Below are 22,579 nucleotides of genomic sequence, written 5' to 3'. Positions count from 1 at the left end.
TAGTACTACAAAGGGTTGGGTAATTATGAATAGAACCGCCAGGCAAAATGAAACTTCTCCCTTTAAAATGCTTTTTAATTAACTCTGCTGGGTTTGTGTGTTTCTTAGGAAGTGCTGATTATGCTTTGCTGACTTTGAGCTCTGCTTTTGTGGAGACAGGTGATCCCCAGCACAATCCCAGCCAGAGGGGCAGAAAGGGGCCCCATCTTCTTACCAGACCTGCCCTCAGAAATGCTTGTCTTCTCTTGAGGGCAGTGGTGTGTTACAGCCCAAACCTTGTTTAATCTGTTTAAGTGGAACAGCAAAGGAACAGAAAGCTATGGGGAAAGCCTGAGGAGGAGCTTGGCAGGTGAGGGGTGGTGATGGGGTAACCTCTGCACCATACTGAAGAGGTGGTGGGGAAGGATCCCTGGGGCTCAGCACCCTTTGGAGCTTCATACCTTGGCCCATAAGGTCTGCAAGGTGGCAGAGATGGGGCAATCTGGCACCAGCAGATGAGGAGAGCTTCTCCCAGAGCCTGGCAGCACAGGGACAGGCTGCTGGGGCTCCATGCTGGGAGGGAAGCCCCGCTGTGGTACCTGCCCTCCTTCAGCCTATCCCAGTGGGGTGCTTTGAAAGCCTTCTGATGCCTCAACAATTTCCATTTCCAGCAATCCTTCCCAATTACCAGATATCATTATTTTTTTTCAATATATAAGCAAATTTGCATAATGCTCAAGGCAAATGAATATTAAAATTAAAACACAAAATCTGACATCTCCTCAAAAAAAAAAAAAAAAAAGAAAAAGAAAAAGAAAAACACTGCCATGTTTCCCAGAAACCCCAAACTCAGAGCTGGCGGAGGTGAAAGTGCAGTTGCCCCCCCATGGTAGTTCTTGTCACCCCCCCCCCCATGATGAGGGATGTTTAGTGAGGAACACACTCTGGCTTCACTGGCACTGCTTGCACCGTGGATGAGTGATGAAGAAACTCCTGAGTTGTTCACAGAGAGAGTGGTTGCACACTGGAACAGGCTCCCCAGGGAAGTGGTCACTGCACCGAGCCTGACTGAATTTAAGAAGAGATTGGACTGTGCACTTAGTCACATGGTCTGAACTTTTGGGTAGACCTGTGCTGTGTCAAGAGTTGGACTTGATGATCCTTAAGGGTCCCTTCCAACTCAGGATATTCTATGATTCTATGATTCTATGAGTGTGCCAAGCTGCCAAGAGTAAAAGGAAAGTCCTCTTTGAAGCCTCCAGTGCTGTGGGACACTTCACTGACTTTGCAGTACAGCCTTTTAGATGGATAGTGAATCACGGCTTGCCAATGTAAAATTAATGGAGGCCAATTTTAAAATAAAATCTTATAGGCTTGAGCGACAAAATTTTACAACATGTAATAATGTCTTGCTTCTTCACTCTGCTATTTCCTGGCATAATGATGAAATGCAATAAATAAATACATAAAAATAATGACTCTTCCAGACCTTGTAGCTTTCGTTTTAATAGATGCTATTTAAATACACACAGACGTAAAGATATCTACCTTTCAAACGCTGGTTACAAATGTTGGGAAGGCTGCCAAGAAAATGGCCTTTTATTTTTCCCCAATAGATATCAAAAAGGAAACAATTTATATGTTGAAATTGCCTTTATTTTTGAATCCATAAATATTTGTTACTGACAAAAGTGGAAAAATCCTTAAGACTCTAAATTTTACTAAACTGATAATATTTTTGTTTACAGTACATACAGAATGTGCTTTTACAGGTAAGTATAACAACAAGAATAATACAGAGAAAAACAGTCAAATACTGCTCATCTTGAAGCTTGTTTAATGGTTAACCAAGAGTCTGTGCAAAGTTACAGATACAAATGTACTTCCTCTTCAGTACTACTGTATAATAAACATGGAATCCATAAACTGGGCTAAAGCACAAAAATATCCACTTAATCCCTCTTAGGAAATATTGTCCCCCAAACTAAAAATATTACAGTAAGAAGTGTCTTTCTCAGAGCCAAGAAATTCTTGCTACAAAAATGTCTAGCAGGTTTACAGATGGAAGGCTGGGAGTGGATACGAAGCACATGGGCGGAGGGTGGGGATTGGGGCAACGCACGTCTCCTCTGGCAGAGACCTCCTGTCGGGTCGTGGTGGAGACGTGGGATATCGCCTCGCTTGCTGCTGAGATTTGGCTTCCAGATTTATTCCAACATGTTCACAGCATGGGTCTGATTCTCCCCTTGCCCCCAGCAAGTGAAGCGCAGGTTGGTTTTCATGGCTGGGGTTTTGTGCTCAGTGAGGGCACCTTCTTGCAGCCTTGAACCAGCTAAGAGAGGCTGGGAACAACACCTTCCACCATCCACTTACAGACACACAACACGGAAGCGGTTGTTCTCTAAGAAACAACCCCAGCACAGGCTTATTGCTAACAACACATTTTATGAAAATATTTAAGCCCCCTTTTCATATATTTCCCCTTACTAACTTTTACTCAACTGAAATACACCTGATCATGAAATCTGTATGTGTTAAATATATTTCAGCAGAGTCCCTCCTTCTGGACCAAGCACTAAATTTGAAACAAACCTAAGACAAGCTACTTCTCCATCACATGAACTGCAGATGGCAAATTGATCACAAATTAGAACACTTACTTCAAATACAATTAAAGTTACCCTGTTTCACGATGGTTTTGTTTGTTGTGGAAGAAGATGAAGAAATCTTCCCAGCTACCAGGAACTACCCATCTCTTACAAAAACTTGATGCCAGGCTCTTGCAGACTTCTGGTGGGAAAGCTTCTGATAGACACAAGAACAGAAATACACATGCAGGAAGCCCAGATGCATGGGATTAGCTTTGCAGCCGGCCAGGTTAGCAAAACAGTAAGCAGAAATTAAATCTAGGCCAGGAAAGGAGGGCTTATTTCCAAGTAGTTGTTTCACCCACCCACCCACTCCCATCCCCCAGTAACAGAGCATCGTTTATAAAAGGAACATTAAAACATTGAAAAATATTTCATTTTTCCGTAAAACACAATTCACTGTCATTAGAAGTCTTTTATGACAAAATTTCTGTTCCGTGTGGTGATCTGCATGGTTCATTAAAAATAGTTTTCCACATTTCAAAGACTGAGTCAATAAATCTTGGAAGCTTAAATTCGTACAGGGTCATTTGGAATCTAATGACATTTTACAGTATGTATATATATATATATATGAGTATTTATGTGTATACATATATACATACATGTATCTGTATTAATGAGATAATTGTATAAAACCCAGTGCAGCTCACTATTAGGTGTTGCTGCTTGGGGAATGCAAATAATTATCAGTTTGTAGGAAATAATATAAACTTTTCTACATCACCCTCCCCCAGTCCCTGCACATGCACTCTGGGAACTGGATGCTCCACAGATGTGTGTTTCCACCTGTGAGTTGGAGAAAAAGACAGATCAATTCTTCATAGTACATTAGGTTAATCAAGGCAGATTATATTTTACTGTACAGAGGAATGTGACTGCTTCCTGCTTTCCTCCTGAGTGCAGAATGAGATGGTGACTCAGACAAGAGAAGAAGAAAGCAGAATAATCACAGTGCAGGTAACAGCATCCTTAAGAGCTGCTGCCTGCCAGTGGGACCATGACCAGAAGGAAAGCAGTGGGAAGTCTGGGGAGCTGCATCCCCCTACCCAGCACTCTCTTTCCAGGTAGACACCAGATTGCAACACATCAGACATGATGTGGCAGGACAATGGTGACAAATAATAATAAAAATGCTTTGCTTTTCTACAGTGTTTGTTGTGAGAGGGTCTCAAAGCACTTCATAGACATTATGGAATGAACCCTCATAATGTCTCTGCGGAATAGGAATAGTTGCTATTATCATCATGTGTTGACCACAGAAAATGGAAGTGCTAGGGACCAGGCTGTGGACCTTGACTTCCAGTCCTGGCCCAAGGGTCTTTTCAGTGACAAACTCTCAGAATTAGCAATAAGTTAAAAATGATGAACACCTCTGTGTGCTGAAATGCTACAACCCTAGATAGCAATACATTCCAGCACACAGCTCAAGCCATGGGAACACACAGTGCCCAGAAACAAATTGCAGCCATCCAGGCCATGGTGCCTTCTCAAAGAAATTGCTGAAAATTTTGTGTGGTAGTGACAGAGTCCCTGAAGAGATTTGGCCTAGAATTTTATTTTTTTTTTTAATGGTTCTCATGGGACACATCTGCTTGAAACTGTTGTGTAGGTGGAAGAGGTGAGGAAAAAGGGCCACGATTTCTTTGGAGGATTATTGCCTGATAAGACAAGTTATCAGAGAGCTTGTGATGTTAGTCACTATAAGAGAAGGCTCTGAGGTCCTGGAGCACAGCATAGCATCTGCATGGGCTACTTGAGTGAAAATTTTCCATATTTGCATCTGGTCCAGCAGCTTCTTAGTTCACAAACTGAACACTTAGACAAGGACAAGAGCTTGAGACATACAGCCATGGAAGTAGAAAGAGAGGAGCGTTCACCTACCCGTGGCCTCACATGGTCACTCTGCTCCTCTGTCCCTGCCACCTCAGCTCCTGGAGAGCTTAGATTGGACTCTCCTCTCCCACAGTGTTCGCATTTCCCTGCTTGCAGAGAAGACCCTGTCTTTGTATGGTCCAAAATTGACTGGAAAGGCCCCAGAATCTCAGTAAGGACTGCCTCCCCATCAGTAGTGTGCACTTCTCTTCAAATCAGTCATGAATTTCACATTGCAGGAAAGTCACCAAAGGCAATGTTTTCACAGGGATTTGCATTCTGTGAAGAAATACCCAGTGACTGAGCTGAGGAGCTTGAAGGAAGCTGGGGAGAGGAGTGTCCATCAAAGGAAAGGTCAGGAGATGAGGTGTGAGCCTTTTCTCTCTTGTCCCTCCCATGCTATTGAACTTCTACCCTGATCCACAGATAAATTTGTCTGTTGCCCAGAACAGTTTTGCCCAATGCTGCATGTTATAGACCATCTGGACCATGGAGACACTTATTTGTTCCTTCCCATCTCAGTTTCCGTCAAACAAAGCCCCAGTACTCCTCGCAGATGGATTCTATTCTGAACACAGTCTCCATCAGGTGGGGCAGAAGAAAGTCCATGAACTAGGAGCAGCAACCCCAGGATGGTGTGGGAAAGAGAAGGGCCTTGGATACCTTTTGAAAACTGCAGCACAGTGAAAGTCAGCTTGGCTCCCCCTCTGTGGCCTCTCTAAATTCCACCTGGAGTAGACAGCATGCTCCTCCTGCCTACTCTGCACCAGAAGATGCAGGTGCTGCATCATCAGCTGCCACGTGAGAGTCAAATTCACAACAACCCACAATCCTTGTATGTAGTATTGAGCTGGGAACAGCATTAAGGCCAGGAGGTGGGAAGTATTTGAGGGGTGGAGAACAGAGCTAATTTAAATGGAGTTTAGTAAAGAGTCAAGTAGGAGAAGCCTCAATGTGGGTAAGCAGAATGTGAAAAGTACCATATGGGAACGTGTTTGCAACCTAAAGTCAGTCATCTTTTCACCCCAAGGAGGGAGCGTGCCTGTCATTTTGGTTGGGTGCAGGGGTGTGTGTGTGTGTGTGTGGTGCATGTGGTGGTGCTTTGAGTTCACACCAGGGACAGTGAGTGCTGGATAGTGTCCGGCACTACTGCAGTTACAGCGCTGGGTCTGGGGGGCCTCTGAGATCCTTTCCTGGCCAAAGAAGTGCATTCCAATGTGAGTTGGTTCTACAGAATTTGATAGGAGCAAAAACGAAGAAAATAAATAAATAAATAGATAAATAAATAAACAAATCAGATCTCAAGCTGTATAGAAAGCCAGAGATAAAACCCTCACAAATTCTGGACCCATGAGTCTATTTTTTAAAGATTTTACAAATATACAGTATCTAATTACCATTATATCAGATATACAACATGCCCATTTATTATAATTATGCTGGATATATAATTTATATGCATGAAATGTAACTGCATGGCTAGGATTGGGACTCAGTGGAATTGGAATTTGGAAGGTTTCTTTCCTGGGCCATTACCTAGTAAGACAATCACAGAAAATTACCGGCCTACTTTTTGGTAGACAGACACCCTCAGCTTTGTGTTTCTGCTAAGGGACAGAAAGAGATTTGCTACATACAGAGTTCTAGGTTGCAACTGAGAGGAGGAAATATGTCTAAAAACAGGGGAACTGGGCCACTGGAAAATACTGTCAGGAAAAGAAACTCTTGTGGAGAAGCCCAGGCTCACTGAAAACCATGATAGGCTTTCCTGGTAGGGGTTTTAGTGGAGTCAGGGCTTCCCCCAGTACAGGTCAGCAGCATGAAGCTGAACAAATTCTGGTGCTGTAGGCTCAGCAGTGGCAAGAAGCTGAAGAAAGAGAGAGCCTGTTCTCCCTTCCTATTTACATGTTGGAGACACTGAGATACTAGAATGTGGAGAAAGGGTCTAACAAGCATTTCAGTATATTTGTGCTTATTGAACACATCAACCCCACTACTTCCTACACCGAGAGAGCAGGCGATTTGTAGGCACTAGTATATTTTTATCTTATGAGCATATTTAATATAAACTAAATTGTTATTTCTCAGCCAGGCTATTCTTGTCCCTAGATCTGCCAGTCCCCTAGCAAAGTCTTCCCTTGAATTTGCTCCAAGGGTGAGGAAGACCAGATGGATGGGTGCTGGCTGATACCAAGCTGTCTGGAGGTGATCCCCAGCAGCCAGAAGCTTACCTACTTGCTACTGAAAGGTAGCTTGATGGCTGGCATGAGGGATGAGAACAGGGCCCCTTCCTACCAGGATGGGGTGCTGCATTTTCTCCTCCCCGTCACAGGCTGCATGAGACTGGTTCTACTTGTAGCAATTGAAAAGTCCTAAATTGATAAAAATAATCAGATAATGCAGGTGAGCCCTTGGAAGGAGCCATCTACTACTATGGCTTTCTTTGACAGAAACTGATGCGTGTCAGGAAATTTCCTCCATTATCCCTCACTAACTTCAGTTTGGTTGGGTTCTCCTTATGTCATCAATGTAGGGGTGGCTTTAAAAATAACAATGTGGGTGGGACTGTCAGAGAAGTCTTTTCAGACACTGAGTTATTAGAGGTTATCTTGGCCTATAAGGCCACTGCAGTATGGGGTGAGGTGGCCACCCCAGTCCTTACTGAATATCTACAATGCTCGAGGTCATGATATCAAACAGTCACCTCTGTTTTGCTCGCTGTGCGGTAGTGATGGTGGTGTCCTGGAATATAATGCAGCTGCTCTACTGTGTTGTGCCGTCGGGAGGCGAATGCTTGGCGCTTGGCGGAAGTTGGGTTCATACCTAAGGTATTGTACAAGTTATTTGAGGCACTGGGATGGGAGTGCATTTTTGTCATCCTGTAGCGATCCAAGACGGGTGTGGAAACAAAGACGTCTGTGTGTGACAATGCCCGTGACATTGACTGCTCAGGGTATCCCGACCGCTCTGGGGAGAGCAGGGGGTCTTGGGAGTGGAGGCGCTCGGCGGACAGAAGCTGTTCATCTGAGAGGATCCGTTCATAGGACATGCTAAACTCCTCGGGCATGATCCTCTCAGGGGACAGCACCCTGTCTTGGGACATGGCCCTGATGGGACGGCGGGGCCTCTCCCTGTGGTTGGTCTGCTGAGACATTTTGATGACGTTGATAGGGAGCGTGCCCCGGGCTGCCAGGTCAGGCAGGTGTCTCCTCCTCATGTAATACTCGTCAGCCTCTTTGTCAGCTGTGGGAAAAGAAAGGGAACAGTTAGAAATGTCAGAGCCGTGTCCCACAGGCTGTGTGCTTCACACAGCCATGGAGAAGCCTCCTGAGGACTGTCTCCAGCAGCTGGACCTGGGCATGGACATCCACGTCAGGGTGCTGCCTGTCAGAGAGGCACCAGCCCTGCATGTGTTGTGTGGCCATGGGCTTATGGCAAACAGAGACAGCTCCAAATGCATGGAGACAGATGCTATTCCCAGTGTGATGCATCACACCTTCCCACACCATGACACAACAGACTCCATGTGCTGCTGAGTACAGGTCATGGTACCACACGATTTACACAAACAGCAAATCATGGCGAAGTTATCCAACATCACCTTTGCAATACAAAGGAAGCATAGGGAAGGTGAGCTGGAGCAGCCAAGTTCCCCATTTGGGGGAACCCATGCCTCGCTTTTGGCCTCAGATGTAGATGTGCTGTGGCATTCCTAACTGATGTTATTGCATTTTAAACGCCTGTTTTTAAATAAAAAAGAAAAGTAGCTGTGGTGGGCTCTCTCTAAGACATTGAATCATCTGTCTGAGATTTTATTTTCCAGTTTTTCCAGATATTTTGCTTGATTTTGTAGAAGTTATCTCATGAAAAGTTTCTTGCTCATTTTGCTTCTTCTCTGTCTTAAACTATATCTTTGTTGCTCAGGATAATGATAACTCAGCACATAGACACAGACACACAGCATCATCTTTTTGTATTTCAAGCATATGAGGATTTCATCTGTTGCAGATATATCCCAACATATCACTTTAATCCCAGAGCAGATGGAATAACCTGACTCAAGCAACTTGCAATTTGAAGATGAAGCAAAAAAAACAAAACAAAACAAAACAACAAAAAAAAAAACAAACAACCCAACTTTCTGGTAAAACTAACTGATGTTCATATGCCATAAGCAGGTAAGATATGTAAGATTAATCAACAGCTGCTGGGCTTCAAAGCCAGTGCAGCTTGTGGACTGCTATGATGTGCCTGTGACTGCAGGATGCAGAAAGCTTCCCCACACAAAGGTAAAGTGAAGTTCTCCACCTTACAGAGAGAGCAAGATCTCTTGCAAAGTGACCTAATGGGAGCTGCTTAGCACAGGTACTACAGAGTTGAGAATGCGCATGATCCAGTATGCCATTTCATTATCGATCTGGAGCCAAGTGTTGATGGGCAAACACCTCATCTCCTATAGACCACACATAGCTCCTAGTACCTGTCATAAAATTCATTTGCAAAGTCTTTTGCCTATAAGATAAATACAATAAAGATATATCATAAAGATAATAAAAAATAACCCCTTTTCTCTGCTTCAGTATTTCACTCCATTGATGTAGGTGATGTAAGATGGGAAAGTATCAGATAGAGGAGGAGGAAAAAATTACGTGTGGTGTTGCTGAGGTTGCTCAAGTGATAAAAATTGCAAAGCTCTGCTGCAAGACAGTCTAGGCAACCATGGGGTGTGCGAAGTAGATGATCCTCTCATGGGACAGCACCTTGTCCTGAGACACGGCTCTGATGGGATGGTGGGTCCAGACCCTGTGTCCTCAAATGCTTACAGTCTATGTAGACATTCAAAATACCTAGTAGTTAAATAGGAATTTGGTGAGGAAATTGCTTGTTTACTCTGACACAGACATAGATCTATAGGTTTTAGACATTACATTGGATGAGGAATTGTCTGTTGTCCCACGAGGCAGAGTTATCTGAGGAAATGCCAATGCCTTATGATACAAGACCAAGTGTTGACAACACCCCAAAAGTTAGCTCACAAGAGAACAGTTTAAAATTGGTGTCTTAAGCTCTTCAGGAGGAACTCAGGTTGCTTTAAGCAGACTGTGATGGATGCTCTCACGCACTGGTCTCCTCCTTTCCTATCCCACATGCTCAGCGCTCTCTTTCATGCCCCCTGGCTGCCGTTATTCATGTTTCTCCAAATAGTCCAAATACCCTAGAAGGTTCGTGAAGAGAATGGTTGGTCTTATCTCAGCATCCAAAAATACAAACTGAGAATATGTGTGCTGAAATGCATGCCCTGTTAGCACCATCATTTCAGTCAAGCTCTTCTTTACAACCTACTAATTGCCAGGGCATGAAGATTACCCAGAGCACTCCTCTGTTGGCATGCTTGCCATGAATTAGCTTTGCTTACCAGAGTATATATTGTAGAAATGAGTTGCTTTTTGCAATCAAAAACTTCTTGGAGGAATCTTGTTGCAAATGTCAGACAGCAGCTCCCCTGGAATCAAATGACTTGTCCTTTCAAAATCACCTTATATGAAGCCTGAGAAGGACTGGGGAATTTTGATATGGCCACAGGAATTTTAGATATTTGTTTTCTATCATGTGGCCATAGATAGACTTGCGTACACTTAATGTGCACAGACTTGATAACGATGTGTAAGGCTGGTTGCAGAATAGGAGCTGAGCAATTAGCACTTTGGCACTTGGCCTCTGCTCTGGAAGAGAGAACTGCTGCTGGATTTGCCCAAGTGACTCTAAATAGATGTAATTAAAGCAGAGAACATCCCAAATGGAGATGTGCTTGGATGCTCACACCTGGCTGTAGTAATTGCCAGCAGGAGCTAAACCAGTTTAAGTGACATTTGCAGCAGTTTGATTCTGTTAGTGAGGTGGCAGAATCAGCTGATTAAAAGTGGTTCAAAGTTGTTCCTTGCTAATTTAGGTAAAAAATGCAGCATGGTCTACACTCTAAAAAGAAAAAAAAAAAAAAAAGCCAATTAGAAACATAAAAAAATATTCTTTCCTTCCATTTTCCATCTCTGTAAGCAGTGTAGAAGTCTCCATGACCTTTTACTAGCAGTGGCTAACCCATTCAGGGACCTGATTTCATTTTAAAGCTGTTCTGAGGCTCATGCAGGCTGTCTCCTTCTTTGCTGCTGAGAGACACATGTAGATGTTGGCACAGCTATTCCAGAAACGTTTTCAGGTGCAGACAAACTTCACATCTCCATCTCAGAGGAATCAAAACCACAAACTCCATGCTAGCTGGCTTAAGCAGGCACAAAGCAGACATTTAACAGGCTGCTGTCTCTGAAATGTAGTGCCAGCTGAGCAGCACTGGACTGGTGATGGAGAGCAGAGTTTGAGGAGGGGTTGGGTGCATTGTGTCACATGAGTGCCTTTGTGCCAAGGAGGAAGCTCTGTGGCAACTTTCCTACTGCAGTGAAGAGCAGTGAAACAAGCACACCTCCAGGCTTCTGAGTTTCAAGGCTCCAGGTGCTTCACCCTATGGGTGGTGGTGGAACTGCTGATGTCTGTTTATATTTGTCTGCTGAAACCCAAATGTCTCCAAGACCTGAAACCTGCTAGTCTGTTTTATCTCTTCCTTGTTGCACCAGAAAGTTCACAGGGATAATAGTGCTATCCCTTATCATTTTATTGATGCTCATGTGATAACTGACATTTTTAATTTTAGCCAAAATAAAACTGCAATCAAACAAGTTTCTCCCTCATGGATGTGCTTAAAATTCAAAAAAGTATCCTGAGTGGATTTCTAAAGGACAGAAATGATGAGTAGACAAAAGAAAATCACTGGTCTATTGATTAACAGTGAGTTTTCTCTCTCTCTCTCTCTTTTTTTTACTTCTTTTTTTTCTTTTTTTTCTTCTTTTTCTTTTCTTTTCTTTTCTTTTCTTTTCTTTTCTTTTCTTTTCTTTTCTTTTCTTTTCTTTTCTTTTCTTTTCTTTTCTTTTCTTTTCTTTTCTTTTCTTTTCTTTTCTTTTCTTTTCTTTCCTCTTCCTCTTTCAAAATCAGTATTATATTTGTGGGGCTTTACTCATGTTTTTCAAATGTTTGGAAGTGGAATTACTAGAAATTACATTTTCTAGACATTTTTTCCCCCTTCCCATTCTTTGCCCCTTTGTTAATCTTTGGAACATTGACCAGGGTTGGTCTCATTAAACTTCAGAAATGTTTGAGTGCTTCATCTTGACTTGGCTTTAGGACAAGCTGACTTGGCCAAGAGGGTTGTTTTTTTTTTTTTTTTTTTTTTTTTTTCTTCTCTTATTTAGAGGGAATGCCTAAATGAGTGTTCTTCCTCATATGTCTCACCTCAATATGTCTAAGATGAGTGAGACAAACCCATCGCAGTAAGGCAGAGCAGAGCTCCTCCGACACTAATTAGGGAGATGAGGTACATTGGTGGAGTTCTAGGAAGAGAGTGTGGAAAAGCTAAGGATGGTTTTTATTCTCATGGCTGTAAGTTAGCATGACTAAAACATGTGCATGTCTGTAAGCAAGATCATCAGAGCAATTTTTTTGCTTTTCTTAAAGGTACTTCTCTGCTTTTCTTTCTTAGCAATTCCAGTGTATTCCCTCTTTGGACTTGTCTCTCCTGTTTCAATTGGCTTTAACAGTTTCAAGCTGCCTAGTCATTTGTGATGATTCTTCAGCCAATACCGAGTGGCTTAATATGCCTGAAAACATCAGCTTCCATTCTGAGTGATCTTTCCCACTTGTCTGGAAGCAACTTTTCCATGGGGTGCTGGGTAGGGCAGAATTAACATGGATGCTCTTGCTTGGCTGCATGTTCCCACACCCCATGCACCACTGCTCTTCTCCTGCACAAGCCCAGCAGGGTGAGGGCAAAATTGGCACAGAGCATCCCGTGGAGAGGCCCTCAGAGATCCTCCAGCCTGGCTCAACTGGTAGCACCACCCCGCTGGGTCTCCAGGTGTCTGTGCTGTGAAGCAGCTGTGTTTCCTTGTTGCACAAATCACTTAGATGAGTCTCCTAGACTGGGAAATACTTCATTAACTTCTAGGCATCAAAAATCAGGCTTGTTATCCAGCAACAGGCTAGGTAAGTTTGCCAGAGCAACTCAGGAGCGAATGAGAGACTGGCACCTTCTAACCTGGATATGACTGTCCTTCACTGGTTATAGAGGTGCCTGGATGAAACAGAGACAAGATGCCTGATTACTGCAGGATAAAATAGGGTGAGGTAGATCTGACCATAGCCTCACTGAGCTCTGGCTCCTCATCTCTAGCAAGGAAATAGTAAATAAGTCTTTGTTCCTGGAGACTCCTTGATTATTCAGTTCAGATGTACTTGGGCAGAAACTGTCTTCCACTACTTGCCTCTGCTAATTGTGGTAAAACAACTGACCTTTAACTGTCTGGAAAGCCTGAAGAAACCCAGAAAATTAGCTGAAACACAGATTTTAAGAGTATCTAATGCATTTTGTTTGATTCAAATAGAAATATTATATTTGCTATTGATTTTTTCAGAACAATTCATTTTTTCTAAGCATGGAAGGCAGTTCACTAGAAACAAAGAATTTTAAATATGAAAAATTCAAATGTAATAATTCATTTGCAAAGCCCAGACTTTTTTGCTGTTGTTGTTCCCACAGACTTTCTGTTGTCTTTAGCTCCTACATATGCACTAAGAAAATGATGTTGCTCTCATTTTGGAAGGGAAAGTGTGGCTTCTTATTTTCCTTTGGCTCTGGAGAAGACCAGATATAAGAACATGATTCAGTTATCCTAGAGGTGCTGAGTCTATGAAAGCCCAGTGGGAGCATGGAGTGCTTAGCACTTTCAGAGCTGAAAGTTTTTATTTAGTTACCTAAACATATAGTGTGAGGCTGTTGGTTTAGCATTTGTCAAACTGTTTGCAAGGCGATGGACTGGGCTAGACCTGACAGTGATGGGAAAATAACTTCTCTTTCCCTTGTATAATGCAGGGATTTCCATTTAGGGCTGATGACGCTGAAAAGCTAAAGGGGTGAATGAACCCCACATATCTTCCATAGCCGATAGCTAGAGATGAACTCTCATATTCTTAGGTTTGTGTTGACTGCCAGGTGTCCCCTGAATGGAGACAGAGATATAATTGCCCAGAGGGTCAGGAATGCCTCGGGAGAGGAAGGCGGACTCTGCTCAGCACATTCTTGAAGGCATTTGAGCTTGGTACCTTAAGACAAGCCTGTTTTAATCTTTTTATACAAATATCTAGAAAACAGTGCTGGAGGACAATACATATTCCCTTCTTCTGTGACACACTGAGGGGCAGGTTGGACATGGAGGGACCTATCCTTTCTTCAACTGCAAAACAAAATTTTCCAGACCCCATGGGCCAGACATTTAGCAAGGTAACGACCAGTTCATGGGTGGCATTACTTGGTTTGAGTGAATTTATATTCAGCGTGAGTCAGGTAAGCATGGTAGGAGTGGGTAGAGAGTAATGTTCAAATCGAATATACATTTCCAGATGTTGGCTGTGAAAGATGTAGGAGTTTCAGTTAGCACGCATTTGTTGTTTTTTAATGTTTCAGTGAGCTACATCAATATCCTTTACTCAAGGAGCTTTCAATGACTTTCAATCTATGCACAACATGTAGCGCAATGGATGAATCACGGGCTGATCATTTGCTTCATCACAACAAGAGCAGTCATTGGTGCAGTTCCTGGTGGGTGCTTCCCTAACTTCTTCCCAATAATGTCAAGAACTCGTCCAGCCTCTGAACTGGAAGTATTTATTCCAGGTAATCCCAAGCATTGCAAACCAATTGCAAATAAAAGAACATTTGGGGGGCTTTTCAAAAGATATATTTCAATGCAATTTCATCCGAGAAATTAAAATGAGTCATCACCTCAAATTAGCAACATTTTAAATCAGTAATGTTTCAATGTCATGATTTCAAAAGTTTCCCATTATCAGGTAATATCATCAAAACTGTGCAAGAACATGGACAGCTCATCTCAAGGACGCAGGGAGGGGAAAATGTTTATGGTTTGGGAGAGAGAGCTCCAAATGTTGTGTCATGGATAGTCCAAGGGCTTCTCAGCTGCTTAATTTTGTGTGTCTCTGTTATCTGGCTGAATTGGGAATGTAAATTTTATATAGACTAAGGAAGTAAGATCTACTTGTCATCCCCACCTACCTTCAATGAAACTATCACAAGTATAGATACACCTAAATAATTTTTCTAAAATAAGCAGTACAAATACCTGGCTGCACCCAAAAATGTCCTTGGAAACATAATAAAAACTTGATGTCTCAGTCTGGAGAGAGGGTTTTTCATCAAAAAATATTACTTATTTCAAAATCCCACCAAACTGAAGAGAATTCCATGATTTTCTGAAGAGATTTCCCATCAGCAACAGTGTTGTGCTGGAGCATTACAGAAAAGTTGTCAGAACAATGCAATACTTAAAACAGCAAGAAAGAACACATACTAACTGGTGTGAACAGGGCAGAGAGCAACACGCCAAGACATCAGAAATGTACCATCGACCAGTGTACAGTGTGGGTCAGGACCGGCTCTGGACACACACACCATGACACATGGTGGGTTTCAGCACTGCTCAGGAGAGGCAGAGGTGCTCCTACTGAAATGGACGTTCTCAGCCATTTCAGCAGCTTTTCTTTGGCCTAGGTTTGTCACCTGGTTCCAGCTGCTTGTGCAGATGGTGAGCACCGAGGCGAGCTTGGCTGGTGGAGACACAGCCAGCCTGGCTCACCCTGGCTCCGCCACAAAGAAAAAGGATTCTCAGGTGACTCCACCAGGAGCAGATATGAGGTGGAGGATATGAGGCAGCCCTGTGAGGGGGCCAGTAAGCAAATAACCACATGTGCTCTCATGGTAATGAAGGGACTTTTTCTCTCTACTCTTCCTTGATAGGAAGTGACAGCCGGGAGAATCATTACCAGAGATGCCAACTTGGGCAGTGCAACAACAGAGGGAGGAAGATTGTTCTCTTAAAGTTCCCACCGCGGCTGATGAGCAAATGAGATACAAAGGAAATGAAATGAGCTGGCACCTACTTAGTCTCTTCAGAGAAGAATATTTACTTGGGTTTGTCTTGACAGCAGACTCGTAAGATGGTGGAAGGTGAGAGAGGTTCTGGAAGGACCGGGAGAAGGACAGATCATAAGGTTCAGTGGCAGAAGTAAGGATGTTGTTCATTCGTGGCTTGTCTGCAAAACAAAACAAAACAAACAAACAAAAAAAAAAACAACAAAAGAGAGAAAGACACGTCCACAGCATGCACCAAAACAAGATGAGAGGTGAGCCATCCCCACAGATCTGGCTAGGGAGGAGAGCTATATCTGAGCGAGCCTCAGCAGCAGGCTTTTGGGCATAATTCAGCTTGGTACCCACAGACTGGTAAAAAATGGGTCCTGTGGATCTGTTTCCTTTTCCACAGCAATTATGGAGAGAAGCAAACTGCCATCTTGACAGCCCCCAGACAGACAGAGCAGCCCTCCTCCCAGGGGCTGCTGGACGGTGGGTCACGTATCCTGCAGGGCTGCACCACAGTGTGGTGGGACCAACCCCAGCGCATCCTGTACAAGTTCAGACACCATCACCTACCTTCACCCAAGCAAGATATATGTTCCTCAAAGCCACAGAAATGTGTCTGTGGGTTCATTTTAATTGGGGCTGATAATCAAGTTGCTCTCTCATCATGCCAGATTTCTGGCCTGTGCTTTGAACCTGGAAGCTCCTGTACAAAGTCCAGTCCACAGCCCCAGAGATCTGGTGGGCCCTAGGGATGGCCATGATCCCCTGCACATGGGAAGCATAAAGTGGAGCTGAGCTCATCTAGGTGCAGTCACAAGACGAGGCAAGGCCTGGAGAGGTTCCTGAGGTGAGGAAGCAGGGTTGGAGGACGCCCTCCTCTACTTTTTTCCACTTTGTTGGTCACTGAGGGAGTCCCCAGCCCATGTCAAAACATCCTCTGTCAGGATGCTAATGCCGAGGGCACTGCCAATAAAGATTAGCACTGAACTACAATGTTAAGAGCGAAGTCCAGGAAATCTGCAGAGTTTGCCTCGTAACTGAAATCATGTCCCTTTGCTGCAAGCTGGATGGAAAAAAGTCTTTCATCAGCTCAGCTGAGGGACAGAGGCCTGTTGAGGTAAAGCATTTATAACTCCCAGGTGTTCAAATATTAAAGTAGGCAGAGATAAGAGTATTAAAAATAGCAAGAGCTGATATTGTTGGGAGCAAAGCTAGAAGAGGCTACAGGGTCATTGAAGGGGCTCTGTGTGGGCTTGTAGTAGTGATGGGGTTGCACTACCTGGGTCAAAAGACCAAAGAGGTGGCGACTCCAAGTGTGCTGTGATGATATAAGTCAAAGGACAAAATGTTCTGATGCAGCTGAGGAGCAGCAGAATGCCTTAGGCTTGGTTTCATGCCTGCCTGCCACTCTTCAAAAGGGTGCTCATGAAGAGCATTATTATTATTATTATTATTATTATTATTATTATTATTATTATTATTATTATTATTATTTAATTAATTTTATTTTTTTCAGGAGTTGTACCATCTCCTCTCCTGCTGCCTGGGTCCTGCCTGGAGCCTTATTTGAGCTAGAGAGAAGGACTATACTCCTGGTATAGTTATTACCTGGTAAAAAGAACATAACCCCAGCTGAGCATATAGTTAATGTGTCATCTCTCTGAGAGCATTATTTTTCTTCTGATGACTTCAATGCATGTCTCGCAGACTGACTGCAGGATTAGGAAATGCATCATATTCATCAGGGAGGGGGAAACAATTGATTAGATATTATCCAGTAAACAGAGACTGTATCAGCATGGAAATATCCCCACTCCTATTAGTGTTTGTGTGGCAAGGAGCCTGGGTAAGATCTCTGCAATTTTTACAGACAGAACCTGCATATAATCTCCATTTTGCATGGACATTTGGGCAAGCTGAAATAAGCCCAGTCATATGTATTGTGTTCAGTGCCAAAACAGGAGCATTAATTGACTGCTTGCATGAGATGTATGAAATTAAGTGCCACACATTTCTCTGATGGGTTTGTGCAGAATCACTGCATCTTCTTGCTGTTTTTTCCATCCAGTCAGTCAGGAACTGATCATTTTGATTTTGGCAAATTAGAAGTCACCTTGAAATTCACTACTTATCATTCAGTAAAATAAGTAATAAACTGAAATGACCAAAGATAATTTCAGATGTCTTTTGCATAATGTAGTTTGAGGGAAAGATCAGAGGCCAGAGAAGGTCTAGTAAGGAGAAACATCTTGTGCAGTTTTAATTCTGGGAACAGTTCAGCAGAAGTTTCTTAGTAGTTCATCACTCCTGCAATGTATTTAAGTCACAATTTCCTTTGGTCACTCTTTTTCATTTGTGGTGCTTATTGACTTCTATGGAAGGTGCAAGACATAGTTAATTAACAAGATGTAAATAGGGAGATCTCCCCATTTCCTGCAAGACAGATGAGGTGGCACGCTGCTCTGTTCCCCATCATTCCCACTCATTCCAGTTCAGTTCTATGTTCTGGGCAATGGGAGATGCCCACTGGAAGATGGACAATGTGCTATGGTTACTGGATTTACCTTTGAAAGTCAGTATTAGACCATGTTTGCCTCACCTCCATCCTGCAGCCACATCCCATTTCATGTCTGGGCAAACTTGCAAAGCTATTTGCAGAGGAACATGGATGAAATGAAGCTCACCCAGTGCATAGTGCACTACAGAAATGGGAACATTACCCAGCAACCTCATTTCTACTGGTTTCAAGATTCCCTTTTGCTACAGCATTGAAGCAACCGCACCTTTTTACAGCCAATGCAACATCTTAAAATTCAGAAAGTGTCTCTCTGATTAATTCAGCAGGAGAGGGCTCAACCCTGCAGAATTTCCTCTTCTGCTGAGCATCAGCAGTTTCACATTGCTGCTGCCAGAGTGCTGCATTGCTCCAGCCACAGGCAGGACTGGTGACATGGGACAGCATTGCCAAACACACAAGGCTGCATAACATTGGCACGGTAAGCTCAGGAAGGGAGCCAGCATCTTTGTGGACAAAGACTTGGCCTTTGCAGCTCTAATCTTTCTTCTTGGGGACCTACCAAGCAAGAACAGCACATTTCTTCTGCTTCATGGGCCAGAACTGTTGAGCCAGTCCAAACCTTGTTGTACTTCCATGAAAACCAGTGGACTCATGGACCAGACTCAGAAAGGCTCCCCTGTACCACTTGGATCACGGTCTTAGAGGAAGACTTGAGAAGGTGCCACCCTACAGCAGATGGGAGCTGTGACAGTGCAGAGAGCTCTGCTCCTGAGGAACCAGGAGCACTGCAGCACTGTGGGACTGCCAGGGGAGCACCTCTCCTGCAGTGGCCTTTACAAGGGCTGGCATGTCACCTGCATTGATTTTAGGGGGCTTCAGCACTTCCCTCCATGCACTAGGGATGGCAATTGCAGCTGGCCTCTGAGTGGATGTTATGGATTCACGCTTCTGCTTTATGCATATGCCCCATTACTTAATAAACTATGAAGGAAAGAAAAGTGCTCTCATTTCAGGGAGATACTCATTGTACACTTTGCAAATTCTGTGCAAGCACAGGGCTGAGAAGCAGTCTCAGGATTTTTAAAGCTTGTGTGGTGGAGACCAGACCTGAAGTCTGTGAAGTGTCTTGCTCTGTCCTTATTCTTTGAAGACAGTTTCTTTCAAAGTCTGTTTACATGTGGAACAGAAACTTTTATGTATGAGGACAGGAGCAGATGATAACCAAGACCAAAAAAAAAAAAAAAAAAAAAGAAGTGAATTTATGGCAAAGTTTTAAACAAAGCTCAAGTGGCAAAAAGGATGTGCTCCATATTTGCATATGAGTCTGCACATATGTTGTGTGAATTTTGCAAGACATTTCAACAGATGCCTTTTAAAACATTCACCCAGAGAAACCAAACAATGTCACCTAGGAGAAGCTGATACAACCAAGCCTTCTGCTGCTCAGCTTCAGCTCAGCCTAGCTTCAGTCCTCTGTCAAAGCACACACTGCTCCCCCAGCACTGCCTTCTGCTCAGCCATTTGAAGGCTCAGACACAAAGTATTCTCTGATTCGGATGCAAGCCCTTACAAAGGGACACATTCCTCAAGAAAATCTGTTAGTTGCTAATGATGTTTGGTAGCCTTCTGTGCCAAGACTTAGCACCGCCTGAGCCGTCCTGGGAATGACACGCTGCTATAGCAGGCACAGAGCTGATGTTCACACACTGGAATTAAAATTTACAACTTGTATCTTCAGCTTTTTTGGAGGGAGCTATAAGTGTTTTCACACTTTTTTTTTTTTTTTTTTTTTTTTGTGTGTGTGTTATAAATACTGTTATTAATAGTCTTTTGCATGTCTCACAAAGAATCTCAGAGAGGTTTATACATTTCCAGCTCAGATCCTCTGTGGTGTAAATCAGCAGCTCTCCAGTGAATAGCTGTCCTTGTTTATAGGAGTTGGAGATGTGGGGTTTAAAATTCAGTTAGTAGAAAATAAAATACCTCTGCATATCAGGATGACTTTTGGATTAGGTCTTTCAGGGCTGAGTACAGAACAGCAGGCGAAAGGGTTAAGAAGCAAAGAGGGTGAGCTATACCAGCACACTGCAAGATGCCCTTACATGTTACAACGTATGCACATGATTTAATAATATAGCTGAATTATATCACCCAGGGACTATTGACATGATGCTTCTCAGCACACTGTGCTTAACAGGGCATAGCATAGTTACACACCACAACACAGGGTGACAGGAATAATATTGCCAACTAAAACAAAAGGAAAAACTTCAGAAATTATGATTACACTTAGCAATCACAGAAAAAGACACTTTCACTTCTCCCTAGGCTGGTTATCTTTTTATAGGGATGCAGAAGACAACTCATGGCTCTGGCATGAGAGCAGCCAGAACACGGAAGGGTGCACAGCTGGAACCAGGACTCATTCCTGCTGAATTTGAGACTGCAGTTGGAAAACATCAGCCTGTTAACTCCTTCCACCTCTCAAGTGCTTCCTGCTCAAAGCTTGAACCTGCAGGGAGGGGAAGCAGACTCGAAGAGGCAAAGACATCAGGTGTGATCCTGGGAGCAGTCTAGAAAAGTAAGTAAGTTGGTATTAGCTCTAGCCACTGAGAGACACGAATCGTCCACCCTGGGTGGCTTAACTGAGGTTAAGCTGTCCTTTCAGCCCTTTGGGACTAGGGCAAGGAACAAGCCTCTGGTGGGCTGGGGGTGATGCAGGGAGCACCACAACCTTCTGGCTGTGTCACAGGGAGCTCTACACCGACAGCACTCCTAGCAATGCAAATAGCAAAGAGCCATTGGGCTCAGCAATTCTGCATGCTCTGATATTTACGATGCTGTTGTTTTACCTCCAGAACTTTTTTATTAATTAATTAATTTATTTTCCACTCATGTCCACTCAGGATAAAGACACTGTTTTGCCTCAGTTATGGTTCAGGGTCTTCTGCTTCTGTAAGAAGAGCCTGAGGCCAGTGTCAGAGCTATCCAGTTCATGTGGCCCTTTGCTTCCCAGTGGTATTGTCATAAAGAGAAGCTTCTCAGGGTCCTCCCACAGGTGAGAATGGAGACACAGGGGCACATCTGGGTGGGCCATGGGCCACATCAAGGGTGTCAGAACAGCATCCATCTGCATATTGAGGCATCCATGCTCCGCCGGGGGGCTGCACGCAGAGCTGGGACCCTGTTTTAGTCCCTCCATAACAAGGCCATGAAAACAGTGATTCCTTCATCTGAACACAAGAAATATTTAGTCTAAAAAGCAAAGAACAGTTGCTTCAATGCTGAAGTCTGTAAAGGAAGCTGCCATTGAAAACCTCTGTCTGTGCTCTGTCCCAAGGTTGTTCTCTGTCCTCTATTGACTAGAGGAAGGTCAGCACACATTATCAGAGGCTTGTCGCGTGACTCAAATGCACCCACAACCCAAGTGAAACAAATACACCCCTTGTGCTGCGGCTGGCTCTGCACTGAAGGACATTACCAGTAAATTTCCAGGTCAAGGCAGGTGAATGGTGAGCTTCATTCACCAAACACTTGGTTCCAGTCTGCCTCATGAGAGTGTAACTGGAACTGTACCACAACACACCAATCTCTGTGTACTTTGCTTTGCAAAGTTTGTGCACAGGGTGGTTGAATCACTGATTGCCACTGATATCTCCATCATCAAAGCCCTGCTGCTTTGCAGAAAGTGCAGTGAACATAATGTGTGTACTTGTTACGTAGGTTATATACTGATTATCTTTAATTTCCTCACATATATTTCTGCTGGGGATAAATCTAATTTAAACAGTCCTTAATTGTTATGATTTTGTAAACAGTATCTTAAACACAATAGACATAGAACTCTCAACAAATTGCTGGAGGAGATGTGACGGTATAGGGAACCATTTTCATATCCTCTGGGATTGTCCCAAATCAAAGCTTCTGGTCTGATGTCAGCAAATTGATGCAAGAATTATTATAGCAATATATCCCCCAAAGTCCTGTTACTGTGTGGGAAGGAAGATGTCCTGAATGTTTGAAATGAAAAAAGGGAAAAAAAGGAAAAAGAAAAAAGGGAAAAAAAGGGAAAAAAAGGGAAAAAAAGGGAGGGAGGGAGGGAGGGAGGGAGGGAGGGAGGGAGGGAGGGAGGGAGGGAGGGAGGGAAGGAAGGAAGGAAGGAAGGAAGGAAGGAAGGAAGGAAGGAAGGAAGGAAGGAAGGAAGGAAGGAAGGAAGGAAGGAAGGAAGGAAGGAAGGAAGGAAGGAAGGAAGGAAGGAAGGAAGGAAGGAAGGAAGGAAGGAAGGAAGGAAGGGGGGAAGGGAGGGAGGGAGGGTTATAAATGAGAGGCACACATACATGCATGTGTACATAGGAGTTTGTTTAGAGTTCAAATGGGTACTGCTATAGAATTGAATTCACCTCTGTCAGAGTAAACCCAGACATTACCTCTGGAGAAACACTTGACCAAATTAAAAACTCAAAGGAAGCCATTTGTTGCTTATGGTTTTTGGTTTTACCAAGTATTTTTTTGAGATGATTT

At 43.5% G+C, this 22,579-nt stretch overlaps 1 protein-coding gene across 1 annotated transcript in view; it reads right to left on the bottom strand.

Moving 5' to 3' along the window:
• Positions 1-1,465: 1,465 nt before the first annotated feature.
• Positions 1,466-22,579, bottom strand: part of SHISA6 (shisa family member 6) — a 254,479-nt gene continuing 233,365 nt past the window's right edge. The window contains exons 6-7 of the mRNA XM_027471237.3: positions 15,561-15,713; positions 1,466-7,745 (exon numbers count right to left, since the gene is read on the bottom strand). Of these exons, the coding sequence (XP_027327038.1) occupies positions 7,195-7,745; positions 15,561-15,713 (704 nt within the window). The 3' untranslated portion in view covers positions 1,466-7,194. The remainder of the gene's footprint in view (positions 7,746-15,560; positions 15,714-22,579) is intronic.

Source organism: Anas platyrhynchos, chromosome 19 (assembly GCF_047663525.1).
Source record: "Anas platyrhynchos isolate ZD024472 breed Pekin duck chromosome 19, IASCAAS_PekinDuck_T2T, whole genome shotgun sequence".
NCBI lineage: Eukaryota > Metazoa > Chordata > Aves > Anseriformes > Anatidae > Anas > Anas platyrhynchos.
This window is presented reverse-complemented; position numbering and strand designations above follow the sequence as displayed.